Raw genomic sequence first — 18,686 nt, 5'->3', positions numbered from 1 at the left:
TATCGACGACGCTCAAAATCTTAGTCACTCCCGTAATCAGCATTCAGCATTAGCTCACTGTAGAGTGGACGATAACACAGATTACTAAATAGTTACTACGTAAACGATACTTAAGGTAAAATGTTGATGGTAATTTTCCTCATATCTTCGTAAAAGTTGCATCAGGCTTAATAACATAGTTTCGATTAAGGAAGTTTTATTTCAGCTTCGTGGACTTGTATTTAGCTACTGCTTTTTAGATTCTAATTAAGAATAAAAACATAAAATTGTAATTCCAGAGGTATCTCTGCCTATAATTTGGCGAATAAAGGCTGGTGGCGTGGTGGTATGCTGTGGTTAAATAAGTAGCATGTTGATCGTCTAACATTTAAGTGGAAAAACAATTCTATGGCATATTAAGTTGCTCAGATTTATTTATAGTAACAATAGCATAAGTTTGGTTATAAGTAAAAAGTATGAAGAACAAAAAAGGTTTCAATAGAAAAAAATCCGGAAGTAGAAATTCTGAAACCTTTTGCATCCACAATCAAGTCAAACCCCTATGTTCCTTTCCTTCAACAACAAGTAAGTACCTTGACTTGTTTTAGTAACCAACCTATTTTAACTAGTCACAAATCCAGTCGTAAACTAAATCAGAATACTTTACGACCTTGACAGCTTTCGTTAAACCAAATAAATAAATTGTGTTCTTAACATTCTCTTATCTAACACAATAATTTATGGGGCATACGATTTTCGAACCAATAAAATATTCATAAGGTGATAAAAATCTTTCTGAGAAACGGTGTAAAACGAACAAAAAGTAGTGGCGTGTCGTGTTGCCATAACTGGCTTGTATGGCACCCGGGAAATTGGGCTTGTTGTTTCTCCGACTCGGTGTAAAACGCACGAGATATCAACTTCCATTCCACGTTTGTATGTATGTGTGTATGTATGTACCTAGCTACGGAGTTTTATGTTTCACTTACGACTTTATCCTTTAAAGTAAGTTGTTTCAGATAACTTCGGCGTCGCTAAGACAGTTTGTGGACGTTTTTGGGCGTGTTCCGCAATAACTTGTAAAGCTGGTATGCTTCTTGCAGTTTCCCTTCATTCAAGTTGGTTATGTATGTAAATCCATATTTAGAAGGAACAAGTTGATTTATTTTGGTCAATCAATGAAATGACATATTTGTACAGATCATTTTAAAGCAGATCTTTTTGCAGTTTAAGAAGAAAGAAGCCGCATAACATATAGCAGTTATCCCTCTTCAAAAGTGTACAGTCTCACTTTCGAAGGCAGTAGAAAGCCCTCAGATCTCAATATATATTTTGTAGATTTTTTAAAATTCTCGTATCCATATTTCTTGTTACATCTTCACAATTATTTCATAAGAATACTCAATACTCAATTATTTATTGCGTTCCATAATGTACATTAAGGTCTTAAAATCTAATAATACAGAACCATTATGGTGCATGCTTTGCTTTGCATTTGCAATTATTCAAGCTAATTTAATCATCATTATAAATGTTAGCAAGTTACCTATAGAGTTGTACAATAAGATTAAGTGTGTCGTAAAACGCTTGGTAATTAATATTATAAACGAAGACAGTTCCAATAAGGAGTGTGTAATTCAGAGAAGTATAATTTAGTAAGCACGAGCTCAGCCGTTGACGTTCGAATGGCACTAATTTATTGACGCTATACCTGTGATTAATAATGTATTATGTAAAATAATATATTATATTCCATTTGGAGTTTATTTTTAACCAGTTATTTCAATCTATGTCTCAGTCTTTCTAGCCATGTAAAATTCCTGCAATGGTTAACGTCAATAGGAACCGCTATAAAAGAGGTTTAAATGTAATTCAGTTAAGAGGGCATGCACTTCACGCAATTTTTTCGATTGTACTATTACAGACGTTTTCTAGACATATCAATGCAAGAATCTTTGCTTTACTAAAATGTTAAAAGGTGGTTATAAAAAAATACAAGCTATAAAATAATGTTTGTTTTATTTTAATCAAGTTTGTTTATGTTCTCAGATATTTATCTTAGGGTAAGCAATCAATCTATATTTTTTCACGTTTTTATTTCGATCCGTGTTTGTTAAAACTTTTACACATTTGTAGGTAGATTATTCTAATTGACATTAAATAATGACCGTGAAAAACGAGAATTATTAGACAGTTATTTAATAATTTTGAAGTTGATTTGCATAATGTTATCATTTTTAAAGTTTAAAACAAGCTTGAATTTGATGTGACATAATAAGAGATAACAAGAGAAGTTCTTAATAAGTCTATGCATCCTTACTTTTTTTAATACCACCTTTGTTTTTAAGATTCATAAAAAAAAACTAGGATTGGCCGAAGCTTAACTTGCGCCTAACCTGCCTAGATATTATTAAAACCTTCTAACATAACAAATGACTGTAGTAGAAACACAGCTGCTTAAAAAATCACAATTTATATCCACAATCAAGATGGGATTGAATCACGCAGTGCGATCTTAAGTATAGTAAGATGCCAACAGGAAATAAAAGTCGTGAGAATAATATAAATTAAGTGGTACAGCTTTGTCCCGAGCGGGCCGAGTCTTCGATAATTGAGACGTCAATTTTTTCTAAGCACAGACCGGACCAGACCGCTTTTTGAATATTTATAACGTGAGCGGACCGTAATTTAAGTTTACCTCTCGTTATCTCAAAGGCTCTATCTAACTCAGTCCATTTCAAGTTGTAGTTACGTGCGTATTAAGTAGACTCTATAATGGGAGTAATTCTCTAGGTGAAATGTTAACCAGTTTCTGGCTGGTTGATCCTACCTATTTTTGTATTCGTTTTTTTTCTTTTTGAATGTCAAAAAATACTGGTTTAAAATTTTATAGGCAGGTTTTAATTTTCAGTTTCTCTTCGCAGATGCCTTAAAATTAACAAGAAATAAGCGTCAAAATGGAGAGAGATGCGGCGACGCAATTAGTCTTGCAGTTAAGATCTCACACGATAAGAAGTATGCTCAGATATACGAGGTATAAAAAATATTGTTAAGTCACCTTATGTTTCTCCACGAAATGGTTAACTTGGCGGGTAAAAAGCGCCGAATACCAGATTAACTGCAAGTCTTTGAAGCTGACAAGATAAACCAAAAATCCCTGAACCCAGTTTAAATCTAAAACATCATCGTTACCATAATTAAGACATGCAAAATTATTTCCTCGACATTAATCCCTTTCACACAACACGTGACGTGCTCAGGTAAGCGCTCAAACCGATCGACATTTCAATACATTTTTTCTTCTATCATTCAGTCCCCTTGAATAGACGACGTACATAAAAAACCCTTTACTAGACTCGTGCACAATTTAGCTGTCAATCACACTGTACTAAAAGGCAGTGTAAGCTTTGTAATTCCACACTTTTGTTCCCGCGTACGCTGTGGAGTCTTTCTTTGCTTCTCGGCATGTCTCCCAGTTGTAAATCTCCCGTTTGTATTGCAAATGATCCGTTAAATTATTGCTGCTTCTTAATATGAAAGCATTCAAACACTTTATATGTGACACCTTTAGATAATGGTGTTGATTATTAGTTAGTTAATTGCTGTGAAGTTTGCTTATTTTGTTTGCAATGAAACGGTAGCCGTAAGGTGGAAGGCATTTAAAATGTACATCTTCAAAAGCGTGGTGAAATTCATGGTCATGATTCGCGTTTTAAGTCATTCTATATTATTATATGCCGAACCAAATATTTAAATAATTATCATTTCATATCAAAATTTTGCACTTAAATTGATTTTATAATTATTTCGGAAACATTTTCACAAAATTATTGCTGTCTCGCTACTATTACATATGAAATAATACTAAAAGAAGCATTTAAAACTTTCGCAAACTAAATACGATGAGCGACCGATAGTCTCCCTCAGGCCCAAATATATATAAAAAAAACCTTCAAATATTCGAATCTCGCATCGAAACTTTAATAGACATCGAGGATGTGGATATAACACCAATAAAAGTTCTTAAATTCCCAGTCCCCGCTATAGTCGTAGGCGAGTTGGTCTTGATGAAACGAGGCACGATAATCACAAGCGATAACAGTGCCATCTATGCATTAGTAGTAACAACTACATGCCGGATAGAGAAACTTCTTTTTCACACACTCTCTCAACACAGTATAATACAAAGAGTATTTTAAAATGAAGTAAAGAATATAAATGGACTTTAAATGCAATAAATAAAGTAATAGAAGTATTTCTGTATATGCTTAACCGATATCACAAAATGTTATCACCTCACATAACTGTTCAAATCATTATTTTTAATAAACTTAATATTAAAGAAGGTTGTTTGTTTTGTAAATCATAAACAAATGTATCAGTCATTATTGCTGCTGTGGCAATATTGCTACTGGCTTGGCAGCAATGTTATTTGATCTAGTAAATAAACAAAATCAAGAACGAACCAAAACCAAATAAGAACTTCAAAGAACGATCAATGAATGATTGCTTCCAACGTCAAGCAAGTTTAGTAATGTCAAAATTTTGACAGTTTTCCTTTTTATTTATCTCATATTTAACAAATAGAAAGTGAATTGCGAATTTAAGTAATAATTTAAAGAATTATATATAGTGGATGAATGCACGAATTATATAAACCACACGGATTATTGAAGGACTACATTATTTTTGACGTAGTTCAGGGTATGTATGTTAATTTGTTACCCACTTACTTTTACTCATTGGCCTAAAATTATTCGATAGTAAACTCATTCACTTCGACGTCTTGAAGAAACTTCAGTAATACTTGTTTGTTGCTAATCGCCCATATTGCAGCGATTGTTTTTCTCCACTATTTTGTTTGAATGTTTATTTTTATCATTGTGTCGTCCCATATGTCGATAGTGTATCATCTCTGAGTGAGAAATCAAAGATGACTTTATAATTGATGCAATTACGTACTAGGGTATTTGTTATTGCAGTAAGTCTAAACTAGTTACTGTATTTGGCAACATTTGTACCTGTGTCCTCTAACTGTGACATTTTACTAAAGGTTAAATCATCATCTTAATTTATACTCAAAACTTTCACTTACAGATATTTAGAATGTGGTTACTATAACAGTTACGGAAAAAAAATCGTGAAAACAGAGTAACAATAACAAAGTATGAGTGCTGGTGGGCCACAGATAATGAATAACTTGCCACCTGGAGTCAATGCAGACAACAACTTATTACCTGGAGGACCAGTAATCAATCCAAACATGAATAGAAATAGGAATAATAACCAAAATCCCTTGTTCAATGTGAGGGAGAGGCTGTTTCATGCACTATTTTTTAAATTTGCCCTGGCCTATGCCCGGACATTCCCAAGACCAGTGCGGAGGTTCTTTGAGTTCCTTGTGCTATTGAAAGCCCTTGTTGCTTTCTTTGTGCTAGCGTATATACATATAGCATTTTCAAGAACTCCTACAACATGCCTGAACCATGTGAAGGATTCTTGGCCCAGAGATGGGATATTGCGAGTAGAGATTTTAAGGAACCCAGCTCAAGACTACACTATTGAACAGAGCTATGCTAAAGAAAAGAAGTTGAAGAAAGACAAAGAAGAGCTAAATTCTATGCTTGGAATGTTAGCAACAGAAGGGTAAGACACATTTTTGTATCACATGTTAATATTTAGAGATAAATAATTGTATAATATATTTTTTCCTGCTTTTCATAGTGACAAGCAAATTATGTAGTTCTAAGATTATTTACTTAAAAATATTCTTATCATATGAACATAGCATAAATTTATTATAAATATTCGATATTATGAAAAAACTTCAACTAATCATGGTATCAAATTAAAAATCCTTGTTACATTTAATAGCAGAAATAATTTCAATAGCTTACTTAGCTGAAATAGAATGAAAACATTTCCAAAACCTTTCTTGTACTTGATTGCTGACTCAAAAATTCCAGTACCCTGGCCAAAATCTATCATTCCACTTTTGTGAACTTTATTTTACCTGTAGCTAAGTGACAAATTAAAATGAATAGATAAGAAAACTGATAAGTTTGAGTCAAGTTCACTGTACCTGATAATTTAAGATGAGTTTTTGAGTGAAGAGTTTTAAAGATGCATCATTGCAATTTGGGTTCATCAGACCTGTCTGTTTGCATATTAACCTATATTTCAGTCTGTGCCTTAATATGTTATGTAAAATTCTTCAAAGATCTATTTGTTTTGTTATTTATACTTCTTGCTTGTCGCTCCTTGTAAAATACTTATCTGAAACCAGATAGGCTGGAAGCTGATCCCAACATAGTTGGAAAAGGCTAGGCCGTTGATGATACTTCGTGCTTGATAATATTTTGACATATATTATTTACTTTTTCTAATCAAGATAAATATAATTAGAATTAATCATTTGTGGGTATTGTCTTTGCTTGTATATAAAAAAAAATGATAACAGTGAAATTTTATAAACATAATGAGATCATAATATATGGTGCAATGGCTTTATTATGATAATTTGGTCCAAATTCTAATGAGATTAGATAATTATCCATAATATTTGTATAATATATCATAAATATAAATGTGGAATACTACTGTATTCTCTGTTTATTCTTTAGTAAATTTATTTTCACCTTTTTCTTGTGTTAATATTAACTATTTTCTGTCCCTCTCATTTTTTTGTGGATTCAAAAATCCAGTAACAATATAAAAATAGTCGAATAGCACAATCTACGCCTTGTCCTCAGTCTTGCTGCAGAGATTGGTTTATTTTGTTCTCAAGTTCAATTTGGACATTTATTAGCAGCTCACCCAAAAGACTAAGCAAGCAATACACTCAACCATTCCCAATAACATAGTTCTGTTTCTAATAAATCATTTATCCTTCCAGCTTCATAACAATAGAATCATCAACAGATGATGACATAGATGATGATGATTATATCCGCGACGGTACGGACTACGGTAACATCACACGCGTTCACGATGACGCTGAGGAGAATACTGAGAAAATTATAGAAACCACTTATATGGATACGGGGACTAAAGAAGAGACTGCAGATGATACGAAAGATGCCACTAAAGATGGGACGGAGGACGACAAAGATCTTAATGCCACTATAGTGACTAATGAGGAAGTGGAGTCCACTTCGTCTATATGGGAAGGAATATTGGGTCTAGTTGAAGATATTGATACCAAATTTGGGGATGTGAGTACTGGTTTTTGGTTTATTTATTTGTGTGTGTTGTTATTTTGACTGCATGGATAGCTGAGTGGTTGACATCACCACGCTAAGCTCGCTGTGCGCGACGTGTCGAAGGTTCGATCCCCGCGTAGGGCAACCGTTTGTGTGACCTATTAGTAACACGTGCTTGAATGTTTGTGCTATCCCCCGCGAAAAAAGGATTAAATTCTTTGGTGCGAGTTTCGTCCAATATATGAGCAACCTGGTGGTAATATGGCCATATACTCAGGGATGAGACATACTCTTCATGTTAAGTGTTGACGAAATATATTTCTCCCTGACTTAATGCCCCCAAAAATAATGCTAAAGTATTATCCACCAAAAAATATTATTTCGAAAAACAAACAATTAAATAGGTTATTTATAGTGTGACGAATTTCTTTTGTTAATTTCCATCCATCTAAGCTTTGAACCTTATGTACGTTTATAAGATTTGTGCCCAATCTTTTTCGTGTAACTAATTACTAAGTCAGTAATTGGCCTATTTTGCTACACGTTGAAAACACCTCACGATTAATTAGTTGCGTTCATCAATTTTGTTGGCTATTGTCACGAAAAGTCATTGTCACTTATTTTATTGCACTCGTAAGTACTCAATAATAGGTGTAGGTATTTGTCATTCAAGGTCTAAAGTATAACTATGTCAAATAAATTATTAATTTTATAAATCTGAGTACCTGTCAGGGAGTTATAAGTATCATTGATATGTCGATGTCGAAGAATTAGTAGCGAAAAGAGATGTATGGGCCGTTTGAAAGTTGATATGACAAAGAAGAGTTTATCATATTGGAATTACGAGTGGTATACGTAAGCAATTTTTTTTTCCAATATTTGAAACAATGCATGAGGGGGAGGGGGTGGGTAGAAGACTTTCGAGCACTATTAAAGTAGAATACAAAAAAAAACATAAGATTTTACTTCAAGACAATATAATAACGTTTATTTCACTAAGCCAGTACATTTAGTTTCATCAAAAAAGGTTAAAGTAGGTATTTTACACAGTTTATTTTAAAACACTGATATCCATGCTAATATTAAACTTGTGTTTAAGATATAAGGATCTAATTCAATAAGTTTCGTTGCTAGATATATTAGCAATTAAGAAAGTTGTTATAACATGATTTTGAAACTTATGTAATAGTAGTTGCATGATATAACTGAAACTATGAAGGAGGTTTCACATAAATTAGATGAACGTTTTGCAAGTTTAGCGTGTTAATAATAAGCACAGATAACAATTATCTACACGCATTCGTATTACACATAATACCGTTTTACTCAATTGTCTAATTAACATAGCATGGAATTAATATTTAATTTGTATAGTACGAGTGCTTGTTGAATTCAGAGACATGTGAACGATGGAGATAGAGAGAGACAGAACACACGGCGTCTTACATTGTCTCTTGTCTCCCTCCCCCTTGCTACTTATTACCTTAGGAGGCGACTAGGACTTGTACACTTGATTGTCATGATTATATACAATGTATAAACTATTAAATGACATAATACAATGCCAACCTATATATGTACGTCCCACTGCTGGGCACAGGCCTTTTCCCGTATAGAAAATATTTGAGTATTGATCACCATGCTAGCTCACTGTGGGTTGACGATATCAGATTCCACTATTTTAATCCAGGTATCCTCACGATATTTTCCTTTACCGTTTTGACAGAGGTTTCTCGACATAATTAAGAAGTACACTTGGCTTTAAAACAGTCACATTGGTAGTTTGCCTAGGATCGAACTACACGTCTTCAAAATGACATAAAGATGAATAAATATAAATTTTGTGAAGACCTACCTTGATGAATGAGCAGATTTTTTTATTGACGTATTTGATTACCTCGATGCATAAACATAAGCAAGCGTTGTATAAATTACCATTACACGTTATGTAATGCTGTTAACACGTTGTATTTCTAAAAGCAAATTGTGTAGTGTTACGTTTGGCAGGGATTTTAGTCAGCCTAGGTCATGTATTAGTCTAGGGACCTTTACCTCTGATCCTTCTTCGATTATTTATATTTGTTTGTTATTCCTTAGTTTGGTCTAGAAGGGCATGGCTACTGACAATTTAATACTTATTAGGCTTAGTTGATTAGTGGTCCTACCCTAAATGCTAGAAAACATTCTTGTATTTTTTCCCTGGACTAATTCGGTTTTAAGACCTCACACATAATTATGAGTGTCTCTAATAATAGTCGAATAAACAAAAAAACGTCCACATCCTACCAACCAACTAGTACCAGGTCTGCCATAATCTGACTAACTTTGAACTTAAAACTTTTTATTATGTGTGTTAATTAAATGTTTCTTTTTCTTCATTACAGAATTCTCTTGATGAAGCAGCGGCTAACGACTCTTCAAAAGGTGAGAAATTTAGTTTTATTTTTTGGGAACAATCTGAAATATCTACATCTATCACGGAGATGGCAGTAGAACCTGTTGGATATCTTCCTTTCGTCAATCAACTCATCGTATCGCGTTCCACTTCTGAAAATAGGCCACCCGATCCTCCGCCTTTCTTGCTTATTGGAACAAAATTGCACAGATTCATAATCGATGGAGGACATTACCCAGATAGAGTTCAGCTAAGACGATAATAATACAGTTCACAACCTTTACATTTACAAGTTTAATGTTCATTTCACTTTATCAATATTTCGCATTTTGGAAAACTCCCATATCATTCGACTTGTCGTTCATCCAGTTTTCGTTGGCAATTAGCGATAAGACCAGTCTCATGGAATAAATAATAACGATTTATCTGTTAAAAAGGCATTGTTTTTCATTAATGTTCTTTAATTTATTCTGCTGAATAATAAAGTACTGATAATTAGGTACTATTTGCTTTTAGGTACAGTATTTATTTACGGCGAATTCTTTTGTTTATTTTTTACACCATCTAAGCAATTGAGCTCAACGGTTTTTGGTCAACATTAGCACCTGCTATATCGCTCGTGGCCATATTGTGATGTTATTTTTTGCATATAGCGTTCCTCAATAAATAGACTAATCAACACACAAGAAATGCAATTCAAACCTGAGAAAATGCTATTCCTGAGATTCCAACAAACACCTAAACGTTTTAATCATATTTTTTTTGTTTGTTTACTTATTATTGTTACCATGGTTACGACAAATCGTCAATGAAAACAACTGAATGAACGATGCCTTTGAAATCATGAACGTGCTCCTAAATATAGCAGCGATTATTTCATGTTCCAAGCAACGTTGGAAAGGTTTCTCTTGACGTAAAAACTAATAAGCTTATTATAATTCCAATTGTTTGACATTTAGGCTTTTGTAGATTATGTTTCTGTTATGTGCCTCGTTGTATAAATATATTTTAACGAATGTGAAATGCATTTTTCTACTTTCATTTAAAATATATATTTGAAAGTCCTATAATATTTATATATTTAGTTTTAGTTTCAAGCAGCAATACAGATATGTTCTACTTGATATTTGTTAACAATGTTCCAAAAATATAAAAAAAGTATCATTTACATCATGGCCGACGTCATGTCCTCCACATTTTCGGAATGACCCGAAAGTCCAACGATATGTTATCAGCTTCTTTAGATAATTCTTAAAATTGAAATCTAAAATTACGATACAAAATTAATTATTTATCCTTCATTTATCCATCCTCAGATGAAGACTACATCCTCGAGTATTCCCTGGAGTATGGCTTCCTGCGCCTCTCTCCGAGCGCTCGCCTTCGCCTCAAGATCCCCGTTAAGATTGTCACGTTAGACCCCCAGCGTGACGCCTGCTTCGGGGATCGGTTTTCACGTTTCGTGCTTGATGAGTTCCTAGGATATGATGATCTACTCATGGCCTCTATCAAAACATTGGCAGAGCAGGAAGATAATAAGGGGTATTTGAGGTGAGATTTGGGTTTTTATTTTGATAATTATATAGTGACGAGCGATGAAAAAAATATATCGTAATACCAGCCCCTTGACAGATTCAATTAAGTTGTATATTTATAGACATAAGACAAAATGATACAAGGGGAAATGTTTCAAGTATATTCATTAATAATCTAAACACATAATGGAAAAAAAGTTGATCGAAATCGTAGTACAAAAAAAAAATACATCGCTATCCTTCAAATTTTAACCTTTTTCAGTCAGTATAAATACTGTTTCAAGAAATGTAGGAATTTGTCTGTTCTAGTAATAGACCTAATGCTTAACTAATCTTTTATTTTAGGAATGTGATCACTGGCGAGCATTACCGCTTCGTGTCAATGTTGACGGCGCGCAGCTCATACATAGCCGCCTTCTTTATCATGCTGGTTTTCGTAAGTACACCACATTTAATACAAACCCCATTAAAATAGCACAATTCGAAAATGTTTCGAGCGACTACTCTCGCTATTTCTATTTATTTTGATATTCGCAAATGCTTAAAATGAGACTACATACTAGGCAATGTTGCCATGCATGTTACAAAAGCGTGCAAAGCGATGAAAAAAAAAGTACTTTTATGGTGACGCCATCTAGTATCGGGTAGCGACAACCTTGGTATTAGCAGGGAACCTTCAGTATTAAATTAGGAAGGATGCCTTGTGCGTCTGGTGGCGAGTAGCGAAAGCTACTGATGGTTAGTCCTGGGTATAATAGTCTTTGAAATGTTCTCACAAACCAATAGATGGCGTTTATATGTCCAAGCAACTACAACCTACCTTTGAATCTTGTATCTATTGGTATTACTCTCAGAGTTTTTTTTTTATATGCAATGATTTTATCTGGTTGTTTTTCATACATATGACATTATGGTACAATATTGAGACCGGTTAAATGTTTTGTACAACTATACTGTAAAAATACAGTAAATCGAAGCGATTAGGGCTCTAATTAACATTAATTAATTGATTATAGTAAAATTGAGTTGATATCGATTTTAAGTTTTGCAGCTTAGATTTAAGTTTATAAAAAGTATCCAATAATAACATCAAATTTTTAATAAAAAAAAGAAGATTTTTTTTTTTTCATAAAATGACATTTATTATACCAATGTTCCAAAAATTTGGAACAAGGAAATTCTCAAAAATAGTTTTATTATAATTATAAAACCAAACAACTTTAACAGCATAATAAGCTACCAACTGAAAAAATACCGAAACTTACGCCTTCCCATCACTGCGGCATAACAGATCAATTAATAGGTTATCGCGAGGCGCGGCCCCACCGACGCTACTAAAATCAGGCTCACTCGACAACTTACAGTTATTGCTCTTTTACAGCCCTTTCAAAGTTTATTACGGTTCCAAATTCTGATGCCTTCCAACCTGCCTTATGTTTGTTTTACAAAACTTACGTGATAACCACTTCCTCGGACTCGTCTTATGTACGAAGTTGTCTTGCATTCGACTGAACTTAGTTCCTTGATAAGTTTTTGTGTGCGATTCTGGAGTAATGGTTGATGTTAATACTGAAATGTCAGTTTTAAGTTGTATTGCTGGCTCTGTCATTTTAAGGTGTAGAATAGTGACGGAATGATATTCAAGAATAATTTGAGTAATTGCGTTCAATTATTTCGTAGTTATTGTTTATTTTAGTGGTTTTGGGGGTGTTATGTTTATCGCAAGATTTTACTCAATTAAGATTTACTTGTAGCCAGTTCTGTCGGGTTTCCACGAAGAATTTTTTCGTTTCATACTTTTAATAAGTATAAAATGATTGTTTATTAAAACCAACCAGGAACCGAACTGTTTCTGAATATGACTGTTGGGACAAATTCTGAGCAAACAAGTTCGTTTCAATCTTTAGAACAGCCGCTAGATCTTCATGACTCCACACACAAACAGAAAAAACCTTCCAATCAGCTGAATATAACGACTCTACACTAAAAAAAATGCAAATTGAAATCTCTCTTAATAAATTTTGTCATTTTCAAAACGGTAAAAACAACAACGAACCGCTCTTACCATATATTTTAAAATATAAAATGGTTTCTGCTTACACAACCCCGTTTTCCCATATTAAAACAACTAAAAGCCAGTATTTTTATAACGCCGGTAGTTGGTAACGCTACCCGCAAGCCGTAGTAATACATTTTTCTCAGATTACTTTTACAACTCCGACAACTAAACGCGCATTTCATATTGCAAAGAGAAAAAGATAAAAACTATGAATTGTTCTCGAGTTCTTGATGTGAAGGAAGCAGGTTAAAGTCTGGGTTTTGTGTTTCAGAGGCACGCTCTCGTGTATTGTTATCTAGAGAAATATAGGATACCCTATTAATATTATAAAAGTTTGTTAGTAGGTATATGTATGATATACGTATGTACGATATATGTATATATCTATGATGTTTGTTACTCTTTCAAGCAAAAATCAATGAACGGATTTGGACAAAATTTGGTGTAGTTTGTAACCTGGATTATCACGCAGGATTTTTAATCCGATTTTATGGTCCCGTGGGATTATTTTCGTAGCAGGCGGAGCCTCTGGCTTTAGCTAGTTTGTCTATGAATAGAGAAAGAGAAATGTGAAATTATTCGTCGTTTAGGCGACTGATTCCCAGTCCTTTGGGTATCATTAACACAGACATTAGTTTATGACCTGATTAAATTCATGTCTTCGGCTCGAATTGTTTGTTAGTCTATCGGCCAACAAATAGATTCAGAATCTAAAAAAAAACAGATGAAAAGAATGTTGCTGGTGTAACAGCGTAAAAGGGTAAGCAATACTGGAAGATAATTGAGAAAAATATCTGATTAAACAGTTTGGCAACGAAAAGCTAAATTCCAAATTACAATAGAACTACCAAAACATATTCAATTATCATTACACATACCTAAAACCAGGCATTGTATCATCAAATTAATGTTAGCAACCGATCTGTTAGCAAATCCATCGTACATGTTAATCAGGAACAATATCATATTATTATTGATTTTCATTATTTGTCGATGTGTGCGTAATGTGTATCGTATTAATACTGGCATTGTATTTGACAGGCTACATGCAATATACGTTACAGCGACTAATTCCGCAGTCCTACGCCACTGGTCGGAGAAATTGCATTAATCAATTGTCAAACGGCACACGTATTGCCTAACATATATTCGGTATCACGCGCTACGCGTTGTCAAACCTCAAAGTGGATTGGGATGCATGCGAGATATCTATTAATAACCGTCCGCACGGCTACGGATTCGCACTATGAAAGGGTTTTGCGAAATACCAGATTGAGTAGGCAAAAAGTTTTACTTTGTACAAAATGTCGAAAGTTTTGTAAAGGTAATTGGAATTTAAAGAAATGTTATTATAATTATTTTACTTACTTGATTTTGTAGGTTGTGTAAAAGGTTCAAATGTTACATAATAAGTTACTTATTAAACAATTTAAGCTACATACCTACGTAACCGTCTGCTTAAGGTATAGGTCGTTTTGTATAAGAGTGGTGATATAGTTAGTCACTAGCTGTTGCCCGCGACTTCGTCCACGTGGTTATGATTTCCCCGTTTTTTCCACATTTTCCATTGTATCTTCGCTCCTATTAGTCGCAGCGTGATGTTATATAGCCTATAGCCTTCCGTGATAAATGGTCTATTCAACACAAAAAGAATTTTTCAAATCGAACCAGTAGTTCCTGAGATTAGCGCGTTCAAACAAACAAACAAACCCTTCAGCTTTATATATTAGTATATAGATTTGGGGCGTGACGCCGCTGGTCGTAGATTTTTGTACAATGAAGGATAACGTCTGAGGTAGAAGGTTGATGGTGATAATCGTTAGTTGTTTTCCACTAAAATTCAGGGGGAAATGGGGAGGGAAGGGTTTAGGGATTGAACCCTTTAACGCTCTTGCACTCACCTTTAAAGTATTATGTTTTTCATGCCAAAGTCGCTAAAAACCTTCAGAATATATTGCCACTAGCTTGTCTGTACAAAAAAATATGCAAAGAAACAATACAAAAGATTGTCTTTCCAATTCGCTAAACTTGATATTCTCTTGTTCGAATAAGAGTTGGCTGCTAAATGTCATTTCGAAACTAAAGTTCTCTTACGAAATAATCAAGCGGTACTTCTATGTAACGCGGTTACACGTTCCCCTTAATACGCCAGCCGAAGTTGTGTCGTTCATAGTGCTTCATCAAGGTAGAACCGAATAGTAATAATATTCGACTACCATATTCGAATTTGGCAACCGTGGAGTAACAAAAGCGTTTGTCGGAACTCTCGTTTGATCGATCACTGTTGGGACCTATAATAAAAGCAGAAGCCGGAACATTAACCACTATGCCTTTTAATATTAACTGTGGCGGACGATCGATGTGAGCCGCTCTTTACTTTACGGCGACCGTAAAAACTAACAGCTAGCCGGTGGGCGGATTACGTGCGGCCCATTGCCTCGCGGCAAACGCACGGTCCGTCGCGCCGCGTCGCGCTGCACCGCCCGGACATAGACGAAAATAGTTCGGCGCCTTTCATTAACCTGCCGAGATAGAAATTTACCCCTCCGAGCGTACTATAACTCGGAACTAAACCTGCGTTACGTCTAGCTAAATGCATGACACGACAAACTGCATTAAAATCGAGGCCTAAGTATGATTCCAGATGATCTTAACAGACTCTTACGAATCAGTAATCATTTTCACACTACAATAGCAATCGTTTGGCAAAAGCCAGTGATTTGATGGGCAAACTACCGGGTAGCTTGTATAACATGTACCTAAAGGTAGTTGGAAGCGTCCCTGAGGCCGCTATCAATCTTTTCGCCACATCATTTGCTCCCCGCACCGCCTCGCCGCGATTGAATTTCATTAACGAAACGCTTAGTGCAGATTGAATCCATTTAAGTAACAGTGGGATCGGCCCTCCTAAATGTTCTCTTATGCAGTAACATTGTATACGATTGAAAGCTACTGGAATTTTCAATTTTATGTTACATTTTATTAACAGCCTTCACTTTGTGGCTTGGACACGGTACTTTGTTGACCGGACCTTTGAGAGAACATTTTACGAACTTTCCGTAGCACTTTGGTTTGGGTACGTGTAGTGACAATTTTATGTAAGAAGAACACATTTATATGATAGCGGGATGTTGTTACCAATGCGATGATTAGGAAACATGAGAACTTTTTCATTTGTTCTGGTAGAAACGAGTCTTTAATATGCAACCTTTTTAAGATACATATTAAGATGACGTTCAGGACTAACATTATTATTTTTTTGAGTAAAAACTAAATCTGTAAAACGACATGAAAACAAACCTGTGTAGATACGAACCTCTTTGAAATATTCCCTTTAATTAGTTTCTTTTACGAGCCAGAACCGATAAGTACATATTTATGCTTTTAAATCAAATCCGAACATGTGAGAGGTAAAAAAACACAGGACTCATTTATACAGATAAATACTAATCATTTGCAAACTCAAAGAGCGGTCTTCCTTGGACTTAATCAAATAATTTAACGTTTTTTACTTGTTTCAGACGGTCTCCATATCTATGCTGTTGCGTTACGCGCATCATCAGATCTTCGTGTTCATCGGTAAGCCTTAATTAATTAATATTTTCATTCGTAAAAGAAAATGTGGGAATATTAAAAAAGTATGTTTATCGTATTCGTAAAAAAGTAGATGTATTTTAAAACAAACAAGTTCTGCAATCAGATGTTGTGAGGATGAATACTGTAAAAATTCTCAAGTCGTGAGCTGGCTCAGGCGAACTCTTTGTAATAACAATAATTGCGAATAGCGCCCGCGGCCGCGACCCACCCCTCCGCCATTCCCGTGTAAAAAATACCCGAGTCGGATTTACCTAGCCAGGCCCCCCCACACTTTGATCTGCCGACAATTAGCCAGATAGAGATAATTTGTTTCTTTTCGTATTTGCCTCGCACCGCCACTTGCCTCGGCATCTGCGATGATTGTTTTCAGTTCCTTTTTTCGAATATGAAATATCTCAATTTTCATCAGCCATTGCTCTGCTTCTTATTATATTTATTTGTGGAGGATTTAAGATGAACTCGGATTACTTTATTTTTTTCGTATCTGTTTTATGAAGCGTAATAACAGCAAATGAGGTTTTATTAGTGAAATACAGAGAATTGGTCACTGTTATATTAGGTTTACTAATGATGAACGTATAACGCTGGTAATGATATCCGGGATTTATGCTTTGATGGTTTTATCTTATTATTTTAGTGATATAATTATTTGCTTTTGCTACGGTATTGTGTTCCTAAAAATATTAAATAATTGACGTAAATGATTTATTTTGTTTATTTGGTATACTGAGTAGAAAGGAGCGCACGTCGAACCACCGATTCAAATACGTCACGTCACGTTACGTTCACCCTTATTCGGTCATTGTAAAGTGAAATGTAGCGAGAAAGCGATAAAGAATGAAACCAATCCCAATCCCAGGAAAAAGGCTAGAAAAGAGGGATAGTTACAGTATAAGAAATAAATCCGATTTAAATATAATTCCAAATATAATATCACATGCAACGCATTAAAGCGTGAAACGATACTACCACCGTCTCCAAGGAGCACCTTTTATCATTTTTGTATAGAACCTTAACAGTAAAATAAGATTTATATCTAAAGGAGCTCTTAGCTCCAGTTTGTAGAATAAACTATTCAACTCACAATATCAGATAAGGGTAAATCTGTTCAATGGGATCCAGTTGGTTTCTATGACGACTCATCCCTGGTACTATAGGCGGTATGTACTCGTGAACGGGTAAAATACCGCTTTGACGGTCCCGCATTTTTTAGTTCCGCGTTTTATAAAAGCTTTCTAAAAAGGTGCCGTTTATTTTATTGAAGCAAAGAGTATTGCTCTGTTTTTTAAATTATAAAGTGGGTGCGCGTTCTCCGTTTTGTTTTTTACGCTGGCTACATTTATTTTGTAATAAAATTTATAATCTGCTATTTTAAGCGCTTTTCTAAGTATATGCTTATTTTAAATTTCCTGTACATTGCTGTGCCACGATAATTATTTTATTATATAGATAATATCTGTTTAGTTGAGTTCACTTTCTGAGTAGTCATATTGATTTTTCGTTACACATTTTGAAAAGAAATGAAAGAAGACGAAGAATTAGAAATAAAAACAACGAAAGATGAACACGACACGAAGTATCATGGACATAACAAAGGATTAAAAGACCATAAACGACAATATAACTCATTGATAAAAAGAGCTATATTTTTAACATTATCACAATAGAATCACGTTAGGGTGCTTACAAACCGGCGCAAAGCTAGCCAGAACGGAATCCTGCTCAAAATATTTTCACACAATTTCCACTGAAGCGGATGGTAAATCAATGGGATGGTCAATTAACGATCCGCACAGCTTCGCTTCTGTGAAGACGCACCCTTATATTAAGTCTTAGACTATCAGTGTATACAGGTCACAAAGAAGGTTTTAACACAGAACACAAACTGGCATTGTACAAGCAGCTTATCGACGAATCCA

At 34.5% G+C, this 18,686-nt stretch overlaps 1 protein-coding gene across 3 annotated transcripts in view; it reads left to right on the top strand.

Annotated features, from left to right (window-relative positions):
- The first annotated feature begins 4,526 nt into the window (after nt 1-4,526).
- LOC113504270 overlaps nt 4,527-18,686 on the top strand; it is a 79,322-nt gene continuing 65,162 nt past the window's right edge. For 2 of the 3 annotated variants that reach the window (XM_026886514.1, XM_026886495.1), the window contains exons 1-7: nt 4,527-4,683; nt 5,077-5,625; nt 6,875-7,193; nt 9,566-9,605; nt 10,893-11,127; nt 11,457-11,547; nt 16,692-16,749. In XM_026886514.1, coding sequence (XP_026742315.1) covers nt 5,147-5,625; nt 6,875-7,193; nt 9,566-9,605; nt 10,893-11,127; nt 11,457-11,547; nt 16,692-16,749 — 1,222 coding nt within the window. In that variant the 5' untranslated portion in view covers nt 4,527-4,683; nt 5,077-5,146. Of the gene's footprint in view, nt 4,684-4,751; nt 4,961-5,076; nt 5,626-6,874; nt 7,194-9,565; nt 9,606-10,892; nt 11,128-11,456; nt 11,548-16,691; nt 16,750-18,686 lie in introns of those variants that run through there. The other variant, XM_026886506.1, reaches the window with a different exon arrangement.

The sequence above is a fragment of the Trichoplusia ni genome, chromosome 2 (genome assembly GCF_003590095.1).
Source record: "Trichoplusia ni isolate ovarian cell line Hi5 chromosome 2, tn1, whole genome shotgun sequence".
In the NCBI taxonomy this organism is placed as follows: Eukaryota; Metazoa; Arthropoda; class Insecta; order Lepidoptera; family Noctuidae; genus Trichoplusia; species Trichoplusia ni.
The sequence above is the reverse complement of the archived record's forward strand: the minus strand, read 5'-3'. Positions and strand labels throughout refer to the sequence as shown.